This window comes from Strix aluco, chromosome 15 (assembly GCF_031877795.1).
Source record: "Strix aluco isolate bStrAlu1 chromosome 15, bStrAlu1.hap1, whole genome shotgun sequence".
NCBI classification, from domain to species: Eukaryota; Metazoa; Chordata; class Aves; order Strigiformes; family Strigidae; genus Strix; species Strix aluco.
Window position 1 is genome coordinate 21,168,772 of NC_133945.1, and position 19,153 is coordinate 21,187,924.

At 58.6% G+C, this 19,153-nt stretch overlaps 2 protein-coding genes across 3 annotated transcripts in view; both read left to right on the forward strand.

Moving 5' to 3' along the window:
• Positions 1–4,621, forward strand: part of PRKCB (protein kinase C beta) — a 131,346-nt gene extending 126,725 nt beyond the window's left edge. The window contains exon 17 of the mRNA XM_074840761.1: positions 58–4,621. Within this exon, the coding sequence (XP_074696862.1) occupies positions 58–210 (153 nt within the window). The 3' untranslated portion in view covers positions 211–4,621. The remainder of the gene's footprint in view (positions 1–57) is intronic.
• A 5,318-nt stretch (positions 4,622–9,939) lies between these two features.
• CACNG3 (calcium voltage-gated channel auxiliary subunit gamma 3) overlaps positions 9,940–19,153 on the forward strand; it is a 30,989-nt gene continuing 21,775 nt past the window's right edge. The window contains exon 1 of one of the 2 annotated variants that reach the window (XM_074840766.1): positions 9,940–10,267. In XM_074840766.1, coding sequence (XP_074696867.1) covers positions 10,057–10,267 — 211 coding nt within the window. In that variant the 5' untranslated portion in view covers positions 9,940–10,056. The remainder of the gene's footprint in view (positions 10,268–19,153) is intronic. The other variant, XM_074840765.1, reaches the window with a different exon arrangement.

Below are 19,153 nucleotides of genomic sequence, written 5' to 3' on the forward strand. Positions count from 1 at the left end.
CTCGCTCGCGCTCCCCCCCCCTCCACCGCGTTTAACTCTGTGCTTTCCGTTTAACAGAAGGACAAACGCGACACTTCCAACTTCGACAAAGAGTTCACCCGGCAGCCGGTGGAGCTCACGCCCACGGACAAACTCTTCATCATGAACTTGGACCAGAACGAGTTTGCTGGATTCTCCTACACTAACCCCGAGTTTGTCATTAACGTGTAGTCGCGGCGCAGCCGCCGCCCGCCCTCTCCTCGCAGTCCGAAACTCCAGATCGCCTTGTACATACCGACACTAGTCTTCCGGGATTAGCAGTGCAGACATACATACCCTCATGCGAAACACGCCGACCGCTTGTTTTAGGAGGCCTTTCTATGTCTGTGCCACTCGCTAGCTTGGTTTCCCTAGCTGGAGATGTTTGGGGTTCGAGTTAACAGTCAGTAATACTTCTAGGAACTATAGTTGGTGGTGACTAATAGAGTTTTTGAACAGAAATATACCAAATTGCTACAGTCTTTGTAATTTTTGAAATCGGATGCTGAGATTCCAGTGACCCTAGCTACTCACAAACCGTTTCTGTTGAATGCTAAGCATGGTTGATATCTTAAACCGTTGTGCTGAAGCTTGCGATGACTGTGAGCTTGTCTTAGAGGAGCCTTTTGTTCAAGACATGGATACATTTGATCAGTGTGGAAAAGTCTGCTTATAGACATATATTTTTAAATGCATTGTATATACCGTCAGCCTGGCTCACCGAAGCCGTCTTCCTCCCTCGCCTCCCGCAAGCCCGCGCCTCGCCATACGGCCTTTCCTACACTCAGGCATTAAGACTCCAAACGAATTCCATGCCAGTTCTTGTAAATCAGAGCAAATCTTTTTCTAAGTGAAAGGTGGGATTTTTTTTTTAACATCTGGAACAGTTTGCAGTTTTGATACACTCTGTCAGCACTCTCATAAATCTTTCTCCTGTTTTTTCACAGACACTGTCAAAATTTAACAGCTCTGTAAAGGATATTAATATTCTACCAAAACAAAACACATTTATATTCTCGGTTTACAATTTACCAACTGAAAATATGCCCGCTACAAAAGGGCTGTACTGAGGGCTATTTATAAAGGTAACTTTTCTACTTTACACCCTCTGCTATTATCTTAAAGGCTCACAACCCATGAATTTTAGAGGCATCTTGATTTACCTGATTTCAGCCAAAATTCCTGGGGGTTTTATTCAGTAATCCAGGACCTTCCACGTCATTGAAAAAATTCTGAATCAGGAGAGACAATTCCAGCAGCTGTTTGTAAGGCGGAGGGGCAGCAGCAGGGCCGTGCAGGCAGGCAGGGGTGGGCAGGGGCAGGCAGGGGCAGACAGGAGCTGCCCGTCGACGGCTGGATGGCGACTCTCGCTCGCTGTTGGGTTCGCAGCAGGGTGAGCCCCGAGCGTGAGCATCCTTTGAGTCACTGGCTGGTTTCCCTCTCTTATTACACACCAGTTCAGTTGGTTTGCAAAAAAATAAACCCCATATGTATATTTTCTGAACCACTACCAGTTCTAATGTAAATACACATTACTCCATGCCTATGGGGGAAAATGGGGGTGGAATTTTATGAATCACGAGGAATCCTATAAAGGAAATTCTGGTTTATAGACCTTTTATAAAGATCAAACTCTACCTTTTGAAATGATTTTCTTCTTTTAATGATTCATTGAGGAAAAAGGCTGCTAGAAGCTACAGCTGATGTCCCGCCGGCCGGGTGTCCTCACCCCATTATTAAATTGCAGGCGGTGCCCTGGGCGTGCTGGGGGTGTGAGTCCATGGTCTGGGCACTGACCTGGGCTGGAGGAAATAAAACAAAACCCAGAAAAACTGCAAATTGTGCCAGATTGACGAGAGGGTTTATGAGATGCTCTGCATCAGCCGAAGCCCAGGGCAGCCGCGCGCGTGGGCTCGTTTCTGGTGAGGGTTCTCGTAACTCCAGCACACGTTTCAGAAGACGTCTCGCCATCCTCTGCAGACCACAGCTGATGCTCAGAGCATGTACGTTACTGTAACTCTCAAACCTGTTGCTGCAGAATTAGTATTCCTTCAGTGGTGAATGTTTTTAATTTCCGTATCTTCAGCTCTGAAGCCGCTCCCGGGGTCTGTCCAGGATGCTGCTGTAAGGTGCTGAGGGGCACCCCGGGGTTACACCCAGGGGCTGCTGCGGGGGGAGTAACGTCTTTTCTGTTTGGGATTTCTGTGTAGTGTTGGGGTGACACTTCTGCATGGAGCAGGCGCTGCTGAACCGCCGGGGAGCCGGGCCAGCACACGGCCGTGCTGCCAGGCAGCTTCGGGATCCGCCCGGCTGGGGTCTGTGCTCCAGGGAGAGCTTAGCAAAGGCTGGGTCCTGTCTGCAGGACTCCTACCTTGAGTGTTTCCAACATTGTCCGTTCTGCTACTTGCCAAACTCTGTATTTTCAGATAACCTGTTAAGGAAAAATGTAAAATGGGATTTGCCTGGCCCTGCACGGACGTTGAGATTCATACAAACTCTTCCAAGGAAGGGCAGAGCGACAGCGCTTGACTCGCTGTTTGCTGTAATTTGATGATTTAATCTTCACTATTGGATGGGTAAAGCAGGGCTTTGGGAAGATGCTCGGAGCTGAGAGGCTTCAGGAGAGCCCCATTAGCCAGTGCCCGGGCGCTCCGGTGCACCGGTAAAGCCCAGTAAAGCGATCCCTGAGTGCGCTGCCGGCACCCACGGTGCGGTGTGGGGACCAGCAGCGGTGAGGCAGGAGAAGGATGCTCAGAGGGACAGTGGAGGCGTCTCAGCCTGCAGCTACAGAGCAGAGAAAAAGCCCCTGGGGCTTGCAGGGTGCACCCCGACCCCTCACCTGTGTGCTTTGGGGGTGGGGTGACTGCAAGTCTGGTGTCCCACACTGAGCAGCCTGGCTGTGCTGGGACTGGCAGCGGGGTCCAGCGGTGATGGGGGGGGGACCCAGCGCCCTGCACCTCCCCAGTGAGGGCAGAGGGACCGAGGAGCCGGGACATAGTGTCACTCCACCTGTGAAGGTTGGCAAGTCCTGGCTCTTTCTCCTGGGCTGGGTGCTGCAGATAGGTGGGGTTCAGGCTCCTCAGGGTGGTTCCCTGTGGGACAGGATGGATTAGACACCCCCACACCCACCCCAGGGGCTGTGTTGGCCCCTTTGCTGCTGGTCGGTGGCTGCTCCGAGCGGCAGAACCTGCCCAGCTCCTGCACTCAGCCAGGGCTTTGTGAAGGAGACCGTGTGCTCTTGTGAGAAAGACCAGGGGCAGGAGGGCTGAGGCTCCTGAGGCGAGGAAGTAACCGCTTGCATTTACCTGCTGGCTGAGGATTTCTTTCCCAGCATCTGGAGATACTCCAGGATACCTTGGTGCGGGAGCAGATTCCCATTCCAGTCTGCAGGGATGTTCGGGCTGCAAATGCTGATGCTCCCGGGGCATGTCCCACTCTTTCACTTGGCTGTTTTGCCAAAGAAAAGGTGAGAGGACTGTGGCTCTTCATCCCTGTTCCCGGCCTAAAGCACAGCCCGGCTTGAGCTGGGGCGTGGGGGGAGGCTGCCGGGTGCCGGCGGCAGCGGGGGAGTGCTGCTGGAGAGCTTGTGTGGCACATGGGGAACATGGGAGAGCGGAGGAGAGCCTGGGCAGGGACCTGCCCGAGGTTGGCAGCAGAGCCAGGGCCGCCTGCTTGGGCCCGGGGCTCTGCCAAGGGCCGTGAGGCCATGGGCAGGCAAGGGGGGGTCGGAAACCCTGACCCGCTCTGACTCTGCAGTCCTGCATTGCACGTGGCTGTCTGGGATCCAGCCGGTCCCGATGTGGCCATTCTGCAGCGGTTTGGGGCCAGTCTGAGCCTGGGCTGCCCAGACGTAGCTGCCCCCCAGCCAGCGGGTGCTGGGGGGCTGTCGCTGCGCGATGGCATCGGCACGGGGCCGGGGGACCGGCTGCTGCTGCTCTCGTGTCCCCCACTGGGCATCTGAGCAACCTTCTCTTGGTGGAAGAGCCACCACCAAAGGAGTTACTGGTCCGTTGAATCCATTTAATAAATGCAAGTTTGCGCCGTGGCCGACCCGTAGGTAGTCTCAAAGGTGGGAGGCTGAGCGAGCGCTCTGGGCAGTAGACGCGCTCTGATGACTCTGAATCCCAGGAGCTCTAGTCCAGGTGAAGAACTGGGGTGGTTTCAGCAGAGAGTGCAAGGATCCAGCTGGCAGCAGGCAGCGCGTGCAGCCCCAGGGTGGAGTAACTCGTACTAACAAGTGCTGCAGCTTCTCTGCTCTTGCAGAAGCGGGTGAGCCACTGAGCCTGCAACGGCAAAAGAAGCAACAGGCATCTTGCTCCATGCATGGAAGTGTCATCCAAGCTGTTTATTTCTGATCACGTTCAAAGTGGCAATGAAAACAAGGAGGGGAAAAAAAAAAAAAAAAAAGAAAATGTTTATCGTTGAACAGTTTGTGTTTGTGAATTTGATTTCACCTGCAAGTATTTGATGACTTTTCTACATCCTAGACTACCTGCTCTGTGTTGTCAAAAGATTCTCATAAAGACCTCCTTTTAGATGGGCATATACTCTTTATTCTATTTGCTGCATGTATGAAAAAATAAAATATATAATTTTAAAGAAACCCCGAGAGCTTGACTTCCTTTGCCCGTGAGACTCCAGCGGGGCGCAGGGGGAGAGCCAGCGGGCTGTCCGTGCCATGGGATCCCCGGCAATCTGGTTCTGGCTGTTGGCCACGGGAGGGGCTCCGCTGAGCCCCGATGAAGCAGCAAACGCTGAGATGTTGCAGCTTTTTCTGTAAAAAAGCTGCGTATCTGTACAGCTAGAGAGTATTAGCAAATGGAGCCCGCCTGGGTGCGGGTCCCGGACTGGAGACCTGCGGCTGTGGCTGCGCTTCAAGGTACACATGGACGGGGAGGGAAGGTGCAGGTTGGTTGTATCTTCAGTAAATTGCTAATTAAGATGAGTTCATTAACGCTATTGCAGATGCTCTTCCCAGCACCCCATGAACGCTGGCTCCTGGGTCCCTGTAACTCAGGGAGGGCTGCGGGGGTGAGCGGGCCGGCGCGGGGGTCTGGCCACGGCGGTGAGGGCAGGGGAGCGGGGGGGGCTTGGCGGGCTGGTCTCTGCGAGTCCCCCCAGTGTCTGCGCGGGTCCTGGGCCTGCGAAGGTTTCCTGGCCCTTACCAGCTTCCTGCTCGCTCGCACGGAGAGCTGCACGGCACGCACCCGCTTTTCCCCGTCGAGGAAATTGGCTTTTTTTTAGGAAGCACAGGGTGAGTGTTAGGAAGGGCATTTCCTCCTCCCTTTGGGGGCTTCCGCTGAGCCTTTGGCAAGAAGGTGTCCTCCTCTCTCCCGCCTGGCCAGGTTGATGGTCACTGGGGACCGGTGGGCTTGTCCAGCCCCGGCACTGCCTGCGTACCCCCGGCGTGGCTCCTCCAGGCCGGACAGTTCCGGTCAGTCCCCCGGCCCCGAGCAGCAGCCCCTGCTGCCCCCCCTGCTGCCCCTCTGTGGCTCCCCCCAACCCCCAGCCATGGGGCAGGATGAGCTGCGGGACTGAGTGCTCTGCAGGGCCGTCCCAGGAGGGTCCCCCATGGCCCCGGCACAGGGTTTCAGGGTGGCCGGTCGAGCCCCACCCCAGCTTCGCTGGTGTGCCCGTTCCCAGCGTGTCGGAAACGCTCCTGAGCGTCAGCTCCCCTGGCTTGTGTAAGTGAAACATTTGGTTTTGTGACACTTTCCTTAATTATGGGAGCTAATGACAAAACCATTGTGACAAATGACTCAGCTTTTGATAGTGAAGTTAATTAATTCTGAAGTTAGAGTCTCCATCGGAGTATCTGGAAAAACCCGATTAAGAAGTCTGCTTAGCCAGTGTAACACGGGCAGCAGAAGCCCGAGTCCCTGTAACACGCCAGGTAAAATCCTTCCCGCCGCTGCGAGGGGATGATCCGCTTGGAGCGAGGAGAATAAAGGCCAGACATCAGCAGAGCGTTTGTCTCCCGAGCCGTCCCTCCATCCATCAGAGGCGTCGGGAGGAACACAGCCTCATTAATGTCTGAATGAGTGACCAGCAGCAGCTTTGCGTTAGGCTCTGACCTTCAAGAGCCGTCTCCCTGAAGCCATCTTTCATCTCTTTCATTTGCATTACAATCCTGTTTGCCTCATTATTCGTTATCCACTTCTTCTTCAAAGAATTTAAATCAAATCAATTAAATTGCAGCGGATTGGAGCAGCAGCAAACCTTTTATGGTGGCTCAGCATGGTCCGGCTGGACTCAGACTACAAAATATCTTTTAATCTCCTGCTATTTGTTCTTTTATTACTTCTGTGGTACCGCTGCCTCACGGAATCCCTTTGATAACCTTCCTCCCTTCCCACCCATCCCACGCAGACGCGCTCCCCGTGGAGGCTGGGCTTTGTGTGACCTTGGGGAGGGGATTCCCAGGGCTCCCCTCCCGCAGCCCGGGCTTGGGGTGTCCCTGGCAGGGCTGGGGAGCTGCTGACCCGCGCCCAGCGCCCCGTACCCTCGCAGCTGGGGGGACCCCGTGGCAGGGGCGTGACGTTTGCTGTCCCCTGGCATCCCCTTCCCTTGCTTGGACTCATTTTGTCGGCCCAGGGCATCGGAACAGAGGAAGAAAAAGGCCAGCGCGGGCAGCTGGTGTGAGCGAACGCAGAAGCGTGAGCAGAGCGAGATGGGCCCGAGCGTGCAGCCGCCGCGGGCGCCTTCGCCTGGGCCCCCCGGGAGGCTGCGCGCTGCTCGCTGGCCCTTGCACGGCCGCTCCCTGCTCCCTCCGCATCTTCCCACAGCGAAGAGGCTTAACAAGAATGGATTTCTCTTTCTCTCCCCTGCTATTTTTATTGCTACTAAACCATCGAAGTCCAGCGGGGAGCTGCAGAGCTGGAAGGCGACCGCCCAAGCTCGCACCGAGCAAGCCAGCTCGTGCCGCGCGCGCTTGGGCTGGTGGCGGCGTGTGGCATCGCTCGCTCGTGCCACATCTCGGAGACCCTCCCCGCGCGTCGCGTGAGGACGCAGCGGCCCCACCACTGGAGGCCTGGTAGAGCCGGAGGATTGCAGCCAGCGTTTCCGAAGCGTGTGCAGATATAAATAATCCCCTCGTAGGAGTGGGGCGGGGGGAGCACGTGTGCCAAGGCTCTGGAGTCCTTATCCCCCCGCAGCCCCCGGGAGCAGGGGAATGAAGTGAAGCCTCGGCGAGGCCGGGCTCAGCAGCTCACTGCATCGCTAATGACCTAAACTCGCCTTGTAGCGGAGCCTCTCTTCCTTCAAGGAAAAACCTAATCCAGCTAGGGATTATTTCTGACTACTTACTTTCTGTCACTTTGCCAATTTAAATGCAGCAGAGCTTTCATCGCTGGATTTGGAAGGACAAAGCCTAACAGATCTCAGTTTAGGACATTTTTGCCTGCAAGGACGGGGTTTTTTTTGGACAGGTTGCACGATCTTTGCAGCAGGAGCTGGTTTCTGTTGTTTGTTCCCACTTTGCCGAACTCAGAAGGGTCCGGATCTGTGAGCAGGCAGAAGGTGATGGACAAGGCAGCGAACAGCAAGGGGTGACCGGGGCTGGAGCTGGGGGTCCGGCCTGTGACCACCCGAGCACTCTGCCCTCCAGTCTGACGGCGGGACAGCAAGGTCCCCAAATTCTTGTTGGCTGCAAACCTTAGCGAACCCCCTGCACGTCCCCGGGGGTGGCTGCTCTGGGCAGGGCCCCGGGCTCACTCCTGGGACCACACAACGAGTGGTAAGAGGGGTGCAGGGCCTGGCCAGGGGTGCCCCTGCCAGCAACCCCTGCAAGGGCCAACACGAGCCGGCATGGACTTTGATTCTGTTTGAGCGTGCTTTGTTAAAAGCCTAGGAAACGGTACATGTGCACTCTGCACACACCTACACACACTATGTTAAAATAACACAATTACGGCTGCAAAATCCCCCACTCGGAATGCAATTTGCAGCCCCTTCGCTGTAGGTGTGAGATATCTTTGCTGTCTCCTCCCCGGGACGCCTGCCTCTGCGCAGGACGGGGGCCGGGCAGGGTGCTGGCGTCAGGCTCTGCCCCACGCGCTGCCGGGGCTGGTGACAGGCGGTGGGAGCCGCGGGGGTGGCGGGACGCAGGCGCGTGATGCCACGGCTGTGGCCGCTGGCCCGGGGAAGCACCGTCTGTCCCTGCGCCTCGCCCCGAGCTGCCATCGTGGTACCCACCAGCTCACCATCCTGGTGCAGCCACGCGCGGGGGCTCATCCCTGTGGCACCACGGTGTGACCATGACCATCCTGTGCTGCTGCCAGCCGCAGAAACCGGGCAGCTATAACCCCTCCTCAAAAAGCTCACAGAAAAACGTGCCGTGATTTAGCTTGGGGGGATGCTTCTGGCCACAACCCCACGTCTCCATCCTTGCCCTCATCAGAGGGTCCCCCAACCCACCCAGCGCTGCAGCTCTCCAGGTGGAAACGCAGGAAAAGCAGGAATAGTCAGAACCGGGCAAAGGGCCCGTGAGGGAGAAACCAGGGGACAAAGCGGGGTGACCCCCAGGGCGCAGCGCCTGTGGCAGGGGGCTGGGGCAGGGATTCCACCATCGGGACACCCTGATTTAAGGTTGAGGAGGCTACTTAATTTTTATACCCGTTAATTTCACAATGCTTGAGTTTTTGGTAACCTTCATCATTTTCTGTTTGCGTTTTGGGAGTAAATAACTCGTATTTACATGTGAGTGCATACGGATGAGAAGTGTGGAAGTACACACGGGCAGGTAAATCATACGCTTTCCTGCCTCATCCGCAGCCCTTAAAAGACTATTAATTTAAGAGGAGGGTATATTATAGGGCTTGTTTGAAAGGTCGCATGAGTCAGAAGCTCATCCAACTGGCTGTTAAAATGTTTGAGAGAGATGAGGAGCCGGCAGAGCGGCGCAGGGGGAGCGGGCAAGGGCTTTAACCGGGGGCAACGATCAAGGAGCGTGATGGGGAACCACCCCAAGGTGCAGCGTCCGTCCCGGGCACCCACTGTGGGTTCGGTCCCTCACGGCACTCGGGCAGGTGACAAAAGGGGTGTCCCCGGGGGGGGGGGGGGCAGTGCCCAACGGCTCTGGGGCAGCACCCGGATCTGCTGTGCCCCCCTCCTACCCCCCCCCCCGGGGGGGTGCATGGCCCCTCGCATGCAGCCGGGGCTCGGTGCCTGGTACCGGGGCGGGGGGGGCGGGGGTTGGGGGGAGATCGAGCTGCCCCGTGCCGGGGGGCTGGGGATGCTCCCAGCGCCCCCGATGTGAGGTCCCCCCCCCCGCGGTCCCCGTCCCCCCCCCCCCCGGGGCAGTCCCAGTCTCGGCACCTCTGGGGTGCTCCCCATGTGTCGTGCGTGTGTCCCCCACCCCGGGACATTCCCCGCCCGGTCCCGGCACCCCGAGGTGGGGTCCCCCCGCGGACCCGGTCGCCCTCCCGGCGGTCCCGGTCACCCCCCCGGGGCAGTCCCGGTCCCGGCACCCCAGTGTGTGCTCCCCATTGTCGTGCGTCTGTCCGTGTCCCCCCCCCCCCCCCCCCGGCCAGTCCCCGCCCGGTCCCAGCACCCCGGGGTGGGCTCCCCATGTGTCGTGTGTCGTCCCCCCGCCCTTCCCGGGACCGTCCCCATCCCCGGGCGGTGCCCCCTCCGCCGGCCGGGCGGGGGGCGGTTTCCCAGCGGCGCTGCCCCCCTATTCCCCCCCCCCTCCATCCCCCCCCCGCGTCCCGCCCTCCGCTGCCCCCCGCCCCCGCCGCCCCCCGCGGATGCCTTGGCCGGGCGGCGCGGGGGAGGCGCCGGGAGAGGCTCCGCGCTCGGCTCCGCGCTCGGCTCCGCGCAGGGCGGAGGAGCCTCCGCTCCTCTCCGCTCCGCTCCGCGCCGCCGGTGGGGCCATGCCGGGGCTCCCCGGGGCTGGGCGGCCCCGCTCGGCGCCGCCGCGGGGGCCCGGTGCTCGGCGGGCCGCGGGGGCATGAGGAGCCGGGCGGGGAGCGCGGCGGCGGCGGGCGGGCGGCGGCGCCGGCCCTTCCCCTGCGAGCCGCCGCCGGAGGATGAAGCAGCATGAGGATGTGTGACAGAGGCGTCCAGATGCTCGTCACCACGGTGGGAGCCTTCGCCGCCTTCAGCCTGATGACCATCGCCGTGGGCACCGACTACTGGCTCTACTCGCGCGGCGTGTGCAGGACTAAGTCCACGAGCGACAACGACACGAGCCGCAAGAACGAGGAGGTGATGACCCACTCGGGGCTCTGGAGGACGTGCTGCCTCGAAGGTACCGACCGCCCCGCCAGGGGGGCTCTTGCCAAAAGTTCCGGGGAGGGCAGGGGCATCCCGGGACCCCCCCCTCCACCCCAGCGCCGAGCGGAGCATCCCCCCCCCCCCCCCCCTCCCCTCCGCCCTCCCCACGCACGGACACGGCGCTTTGCTGTGGCTCCGCCGCGGGGGAGACCCCCACGGGTGGCTCCTGCTCCGGGTGGAGACGGGCCGCGGGGTGCTGGGGTGTCACCCCGCCCCGTGCCCAGGGACCGGCCGCGCTGTGCGTCCCCGCGGCAGCTACCGGGGAGCTTCAGGCTGAGGGGCCACAGGTCCCCCCCACAGCCCGGCCCCGGGGGCTCTTCTAACGGCCAGCAAAGCCCCCCAGCTTCACCTCCCCCCCCCCCCCCCGGCTGTCCCTGTCACGGGGAATCCCCCCGCACCCCACGTTTCTCCAGCCGAGACCCACGGCCGGTGCCAGCCCTTCCCCTCTGACCAGCGCAGCGGGGCAGGGGGGGCAGCCGCTGCCCCCACGCACCTTGTCCCACAGGGACTGCGCCCCACGGCCTGCCTGGGTTGCCCCACGGCTGAGCTGCCCGATGGCCGGGTTGCTCCACAGCCAGCTTGCCCCATGGCCAGTTTGCCCCACCACCCGGTTGCCCCACGGCCCGGTTGCCCCACAGCCGGGCTCCCGCCTGCCCGGCCTCACCGCTTCGCCCCGGTGCTTCAGCCCTGCAGCAGGAGAGGCCACGGCAGCTGCTCCCCCGGGGCAGCACCGGCAACACTCGGGGGCAGTTTGGACCCAAAGCTGCTGGTTCAGATTTATACGAGCAACAACAGGCTGGGCTTAAACGTGAGCTTGCACGGAGCCAGGTGCTGGCACCTGCGCAGCAAAAAATGGCTGATGGAATCACACTGGGCCGTAACTTTTAAAATTAGCGGCAGCAGCTGGTGTCCTGTGTATGTGGGGGGACCTGCCCCGCTGTGCTGCAGGGCCCCGGGGACCTCAGGGTCCCCCAGCCCGGGAGCGACGCCTCTGACAGTGGGGGCAAGGAGCCGCGGTGGCCGAGCTGCTCCCTCCACGTTGGAAAGTTCTCGGTGAGTCACGGCCACGGATGCAGAAATACCCTGTCTGTTCCTGGTGCTCGGTCCTAAACCCGGTGAAGTCAGTCAGAGCTTTCTTATTGATTCAAGGAGGGTTTGGATCATGCTCTAATTCCATAATAAATAATTTGAGATAATCTGTCTCCCCTCTTGGGCTGAGGGAGCCAAGGAGGCAGCAGCCAGGGCTGTGAAAGATGGGATCGCTGGAGGCATGAGTAATTTCCAAAATTCTTGGTTTTGCTGGCCGCATTTTTTTTCAGCGAATGTTTTATGTCTCCCTCACTGCGATAAATCTCTGCTGTGGAAGGAGCCGGTGCGGCCCCGGTCTCCTGGGCACAGCACACTCCGGAGAGGGCTTAACGGTGCCACGCCAGAGCTCAGAGCTGAATCACGGCCCTGAGCCCGGGCGCAGGGTGCGAGCCGCGGGGCATATGCTCGCCGTGGGGCTCATCGCTCCCTGCTGCGTGTTCCCCCCGCGCAGAGCTGCCGGGGCTCTGCGCGGTGCTGTGCCGGTGCTGTGCCGGTGCTGCTCAGCCGTGCCCGTGGCACAGTCGAGGCCTCGCGCTGGGCACGGGCTCTGTCATCCCTTACGTGTGCGTGAGAGCGCGAGTGGGCGATGGGGGCTGTGGGGAGGAGGCGGGGGGGTCCCAGCCAGTGCTCGGGGTGAGCACGTGGGGCTGGGCTGGTGCTGGGGGGCCGCGGCGGGGCTGCTCATCACCCTCCTGAATTTTGCTGGAGAGACACGCTGGCGTCTCGCAGGCTGTTAACCGGCGCGATGCTGGGGGGGGAAAACTCCCCCCAGCCGGGCCGGGCCGAGCTCCGGCACCTTCCACACGAGGGAGGGGGGTGCTGCCGCGGGGGCTGGCGGCCCCGAGCCGGGGGTCACCCTGCGGCTCTCTGCGCCAGGGGAGTGCTGGGTGCTGGGTGCACTTCTGCGGGCAGCAGGTCCTGTCTGATTCCTGCTGGCGGGGCCTCACCGCGGCTCTGATTTCTGTGCGCTCATTGTATCTGGCTTGAAAAACGGGCAAGGGTTGCGCTTTATCGTCCTGCGTCAGGAGTGAGCGCGGTCCGTCGCGAGGGCCGGTTCTCCCGTGGTGCAGAAGATGCTTTCAGTGCCGAGCAGTGCTCTCTGCCCGCCGGGAAGCGCCTCGGCCTTGAACTTTCCGCCGTTAACCGTGAGGGGGGGGGGTTAATGCGTGTAACGACGGAGGAATTAAGTAGCCAGCTCCGGCCGCTGGTCTGGCTTGGGTGTGCGTGGCAGATTATGAAGCCGACCGACGTGCGCGCTGGTGCACGCTCCGTCGCAGATGCTCTTTAAATCCCTGTCAGTCACAGACGCGCAGCGCCTGCGTGGGAGCCGCTCGCACCACGTGAGCGTCAAAAGCCCATAGGCGAGAGCGGATAAATCTTGAATGAAGCCGCCGCAGACCCATGTAGAGACACCCACACTGGAAAACACAAATTAGTGGTTGGCTCAGTATCTGGAGCCCGGGCAGGCGTTCCCCGGCTGCTGGGCTAGGATAGCCTCTGTTTTAAACTGCAGCGTTTGGCTTCCGATTATCACTTTCACGGTATGCGAATACTTAGCCGGTGTCTCCTCGTACTTCCCGCTCAACATGACCCGCGGCTGTCGGTGTCTGTCCTCCGCAGCTTGTTCGTCACCGGTTGTTTTCCTCTGTGACTTCCTCATTAATAATAAAAGGTAGGGCAAGGCACGGCACCTCAGGGGGAAAGCTGAAGTTGAGAAATAGCCACTTAGGCTGGTGTTGTTTTTAGGAAAGTAAAAGAACTTTGGTTTTCATCAAACTTAATTAAATTCAGCATCGTTAAATGCAGGGAGCCTCCTCATCCTCCCTGCTGCGTGGTATAGATTGGGACTGGCTCCACGGCGTCATGCGGATGTGAAACAGGCAGAAGTAGCAGGAGGGTTTGGCCACGGCTGCTTGAAATACCAGATTTTAAGGCGATGTGGTACTTTTCCTTTCCTCCTTCATTTCCCTCATCAGACCAAAGTGCTCTGTCATTTCTGGAGGACCACGAGCGCTGCTCTGCCTGTGTCCCTCCCGGAGGATGCACAGCGTGCTGCCGTCCTTGGCTGGGCCGGGACACAGGGGGGGTTTGCAGGGACATGAGGGGGTTTGCAGGGGACACAGGGGGGGTTGCAGGGACGTGGGGTGGTTTTCAGGGGACACATCTGCCTGTGGCTGCGTGAGGACGTGGGGACCCGGAGCTGACCCTCAGCCGAGCTGTCCCGCTCAGACCTGTGCCCGTCCCCCCCGTGTCCCCCACAGCAGCATCAGTGCAACCTTTGCCAACCCAGCAATTCCTCCCTGCCAAACCTGGAGAGCTTGGCTTGAGTTTTGGTTTTTTTGGGGGGGATCCTGTCTAGATTAGCACATATTATTGCGGGTGCTCTCAGCTGACCCCTGCAGCCCACCGGACCCTGCTGAGCCCTTTCTACACCTGACCTGCAACTCCTGCGTGGCTCCTGGTGCAGTTTACACCAATGGTCAGTCCTGGAGGCTTCAGCTGAGGGTGACCCTGCCGTGTCCCTGGGCCAGCTCTTGCACTGGGAACAGAGATGAACCCCTCAAACTTTCTTTAACCATAAGGAATAACCTCTGATACCGAAGTCTCACGTAGCCACGCCAGCTGGTTTTCCTTATTTCTGCCTGGTTTTAGTCTGGCTGTATGCCCAGGGCCGCTTCAGCGCCCCCAGCCGCAGCATCTCACAGGAAGGTCCCACGTATGGTGGTGCCCCATGACCCCGAGCCCCTTCTGTGCCGCTGAGTGTCAGCGTATCATCTCCTACACCCAAACGGCAGCTCGCTCCCCGAGTCCCTCACTGGAAAGCCTTGGACTCGGCTGTATCAAAATGGCTCAATAAGTCCACGGTACCGAGCTGCCCGAATCCACCTGACCCACCTCCATCATTCAGTAATACTGCAGTCAGTCTTTTCTCTGCTGTTTACCTTTTACCCACAATTATTTTATGTTCTCTTTAATACTCTTGATAAAGACATTGAGCTATAGCTCAACACTGTTCCGGTAACAGGCGCTCCTCTGTAGAAATATCCCATCGGATGACAAAGTACAATCTCTGCAATCTGCCTCCCAGTCCCTTTATTAAAGCGCTGTTGATTCTGCATAATGCTGGTCTTTTACTTTTTCAGGAGAGCTAAATCAAATACCCTGTGGAACTCTAAACATATTATGTTACTGATTTCCTTTATCAACTGAATTTGTAACCATACCAAGAAGAATGTATGAACTTTGATAAATCTATTTTCCGCAAGGCTGTTTGACATTTCTCTCATCCCCTGGTTCCTCCCTGCCGCTGCCCACCTCAGCCAACCCACAGGCGATGCCAGGGATGCAGCTCCCACCATCGCCCATCGCCAGCACTCGTGGCATTAACCAGCTTTCCCTGGCTTCTAGAAATTCAACAGAATGCCAAAGTTTATTAAAATCCATTTTAGATCTTCAGAAAAGTTCTCAGCCTGTTCTCCGAATGCTCTTGGGAGAAAGTTCTCTAGTCCTACCAGTTTCACGTTCACACTGAATAGTCGCTGGTTGGCATCCTCCCTAACTGCTGGCAGAGTACAGGAGCCTATTTGTCTCCAAGTACAGAACAGAAGTAGCTGATGAATAAATAATTGTGTGTCACTTCTGCTTCATGACTGACAGTTGCACCGTCATGATCTGCTGGTGATTTACATCGGCAGTAAAGCTCCTTTCTTCTAACGTGACTCAAAGGAGCCTCCTTCTTTTGCTTAAACCTCTCGGTTGTAGCTTTATTTCAACTGATCCCATTAGCTTCTCTGATCAGCCACATGTGTGTCCTAACTGCTACTTCCAATATCAAAAGCCCTGATTTTTAATTTTTTAATTGCACTTTTCAATTCCCCTCTCAACAGGCCCAGCAGAAGTGTGGGGTGCCAGGGGAGCGCCCTGCCCTCGCTCCTGAGTAACGATCGTGCTTCTGCATTTACACTTTTCCCCCAGTTGGGTTTGTCCGTGGTTGGTTTTGGCCCTGCTGCGCTGAGCTGCTTCGCACTGAAGGCGTTAAATCGGGCTGGAAGCTGCTGCCCCTGGACAGCCACCAGCTCTTCCCCTGCTTTCAGCTCCTCTCAGTCCTTCTGAGTGAGGCCAAGCAGAGAATTTCCCCAAGGTGACAGCAATATTGTTTCTGTTAGAAAGTTATTATCTTTAATTTTTAAAAGCGCCAAGCAAATGTCCCTGAGATTGCAATCATCCATGATAGAGCACTTTTCCTCGCTACTCATTATAGGCAGGTATTTAAGGAGCTGCTCATCCTGTTCCTCTGTCTGGTTGGTGTCTGTAACAGATTCTCATCAACAACCCATCTTGCACTCCAGTGCTTCTCCACATCGCTCTTGGTGCAGCTCGCGGTGCTGCCAGCGGTGCCAGTGTTGGTGTCTCTGCCAAGCTCGGCACGTGCCGATGCCACCGCACACGGCTCCGTCCCGGGGCCACCCGCCAGCCCCGGCACCGAGGAGAGCCCTGGGGTGACTGTTGGCAGGGGCTGGAGGTGATGGAGGGGGAGGCAGGACAGCGTGGGGGAGATAAGTGGGGAGGGGTTATCTGCTCTTCGTCATGTGAGAGCTCGGAGGCATCAAGTCAACTTGTGTGACGGAAAGTAGACAACAGAGGCATCTGTGGTAGCGATGGGTGAAGGTGAAGAGGGACCAGCTACTCATTGGAGAATATCTGATGAAATTACCATGCTGCAGGTTTATCAACCCGTTCCCTCCACCCCCAACAAGGACAGTGCTGGGGGGGGGGGGGGGGGGGCAGCCCACGTGCCCGGCACCAGGGTCAGTTGTGTCACCGGGGTCAAACCAGGATCGAACAAATGCCTCGAGCATGGGGCTCTGCGAGGTGTCACGTACGATGCCCCAGGCGTAACCTCTGCCTTAGGAAATCCCTGAACCTTAGCTCGGTGGAGAATATATCGAATAAGCATTAATTACTGTCCTCTAATAGAGATGGAAATTAGGCTAGCTGGACCCTCAGTCTGCTCCAGACCCATGTTCTTGTGGCACGTGGCCAAATGCCAAGAGCCATAAAAATCCTTCTGGACAGAGAGGGGCCCCAGCCGCTGCCAGCCGTGCCTTCGGAGCGCGCTGCTCTTTGGAACGTGTCCGGAGAGGAGCCGTGCTCCAGCTCGCTGCTGCCAGCTCTGCCTTGAGAAACTGTCACTTGGAAGAAGGGGGTGCAGAATTTACCCTCCTGGGATGCTGCAGCATTTATCTGGACAAAAATCCCATCTTCTGGGGTGGCGTAGGGAGCTGGTTCCCACATTGCCTGCGAGCAGCACGTGATGAGTAAAATGTATGCTGTGAACAGCTCAGAAACAGGCATTTTACTGCTGCATAGGCGTGGTGCAGAGTCTGTCATCTCAAGAGCTGTTACTGTTTAATAGAGGTGGAAGTCTGAATTTGAATGAGGCTCAAGTGGGTTTTTTTCCCATGCAAGGTCACCATCTCCATTACGGCTGTAAATAATTAGGGATGGCTAATGAAGGCTGCACGCCCCGGCGCTGGGGCTGGCGGCCGGGAGCGCGGCCGTGGTTTGGGGGCGGATGCCCCACGGATTGATGCCGGATCCTCTGCTCCCCGGGGAGGTGGGACGCTGGCGCGGGCTGGCCGGGAGGTGCCAGCGGGTGATGTTCGCTGGGAGCAGCCAGGGAGCGGGCAGAGACGCTCGGCTCTGCTGCCGGGAGTTACGTGGCCTTTTGGTAAATCACTTCTCTCTGCGTGAGTTTTGCTTTTTGTCATGGGAGGCCGGGCGCATCTGTTAGCGTTCGGCTCTCCCACGGCTCCTGGCATGGCCCAGGGCACTGTCCTCTGCCTGGCCACCGGCACGGCCCACCCAGCCACGCGGGGCTCGTCGGCACAGCGGGAACGGCCCGAGTGGGGAGACCTGTGACGCTCTTCAGCTGCCCGTGTGACTTGGGATGAGAGGAGGCGAGACAGCCACGGTGCTGAATGTGCTCAGCGCTCCTGGCGTCTCGGTGGTTACAGTCCACATGGGCTTCACCATTAAAAAATGAACCCAGGGCGCACTTCATAAATAGACATTACCCTCCTTTCTCAGGAAAAAAATGCTCTCAAAATGATATAAATGTGCTAACCCATAAGTGTAGGGGGTTGCTCAGCTGCTGCCCGAGGGCTCCCACTTGGCGGGGGGGGTCAATCCTGGCTCACCTTGCCGAGGAGTGTCTCAGGCTGAGTCACGGCCGGGTGCCGGCAGGATGCAGATGCAGCGTATCCGCTGTCATTAACGCTCATCAGCGCTGATAGGTGCCGAGGGTGAGTTAGTCAAAGGCATCCGAGGGGAAAGGTGCCCACCCCGGTTCCTGAGTCACTCCGAAGCACCCGTGGGGAGACGGGGAGCGAGCAGGGAAGCGCAGCGGGGAGTGAGCAGGGCTGTGCGCTTGCTTGGGGTTTTCTCCACGCTCCTGCAACGTTGGAGGAACCGAGGAGGGCTTCTGCCCGCCCGCTGCCCTGCTCCCCCATCCATAAGGGCTGCAACTGTGTTACAACACCTAAAACTCACCTCGATTTCTGACATGACACTTGGAAGCCCGTTCCTTGAAGCTGGTGTTTGGCTGCGTTTTGGGTTCGTGCTGGGTGTGGAGAGGGTGGTCTCACGTCCCTTCCTAAGGGCTCATGGGTGGGTTTGCTTTGGCTGACACCTCAGGCTCAGCACCAGAAGTTTTCTGTAGGTTTTTTCCGGGCTGAGGCACCCCGGGGACGCATCTGTGGCCACTCGCTCCGCACAGTCCCACCGCTGGGGCTGTAATGAGCCGCGGCTCGCTCGGGGGGACCGCAGCAGTGGGCATCTCGAGATACGTCTTTGATTAAGAAGACACCTGCTGTGATAAAGAATGACGGTGCCGGGGTGACAACTGGTGTCTTCTCCCTCGGCGTGTGCGTGCTGACAGCTCTGCGGCGGCTCTGGGGAGGGCAGGCTCACAGCCCAGAGCTGTTACACAATCCCGGCGTAAAACATGGGCCGGTGGGTCAGCCCTGGGGACTTGGGGATGCTTCCCAAAATTTTCTTATTTCACTTTTGTGTTGTCTTTTAACCATCTACTTGCAGCAGGTATTTAACAGCTTCTTCAAAATGAAAAGTTGAGGCCGGGGTACGCTTCGCGCTTTGAACAGTCCCGTGTCCTTTGGGGTGATTCTCTCGGAGACAGAAGCACGTCGAGTTCTGAGGGTCGCTGGGGGCCGGAGCGCGCTGCGTGGCGAGCAGCAGCACAGCTCTGCCCGGCCACCGGCCTGCCCAGGTGAAGCTGCTGAGCGATGGCTTCGCTTGCCTGGCCCTGCCCCTCGCTCAGCCAAGATGGGGAGGGATGCAGATCAGCCGGCACAAGCGCAGGTCTGCTCGCTCGCCTCCGGAAAAACACGAGGACAACGTGGGATTTCTGTGTTCGGGTTAGCTCCCGCTCCACAGCTGGAGGCGAGCCAGCTGCCTTTGGCAGGACCAGAACACCTGGGCAGGCTCCCTGAGCAGCCCTGCCTCCGGGCCAGCACCAGCAAAAGGGCCAGATTGTAATTGAGTTGCTCTTACGGCAGCTTGACGTTTTGCATTTGTTTGCACGTCGCTGGCACTCGGGCTCCCGGGGGTGGGTTCCCTGTCCTCACCTCGCTCTGTGGCAGCAGCCTGGGTGGCCGGGCTGAGCCACCATCACTTAACCACCGTCTCGGTGCCAAGGGTTTACAAGGATGTTAAAACTGCTGCGGTCTGTTCCTCTGCCCCACCTTTCCCC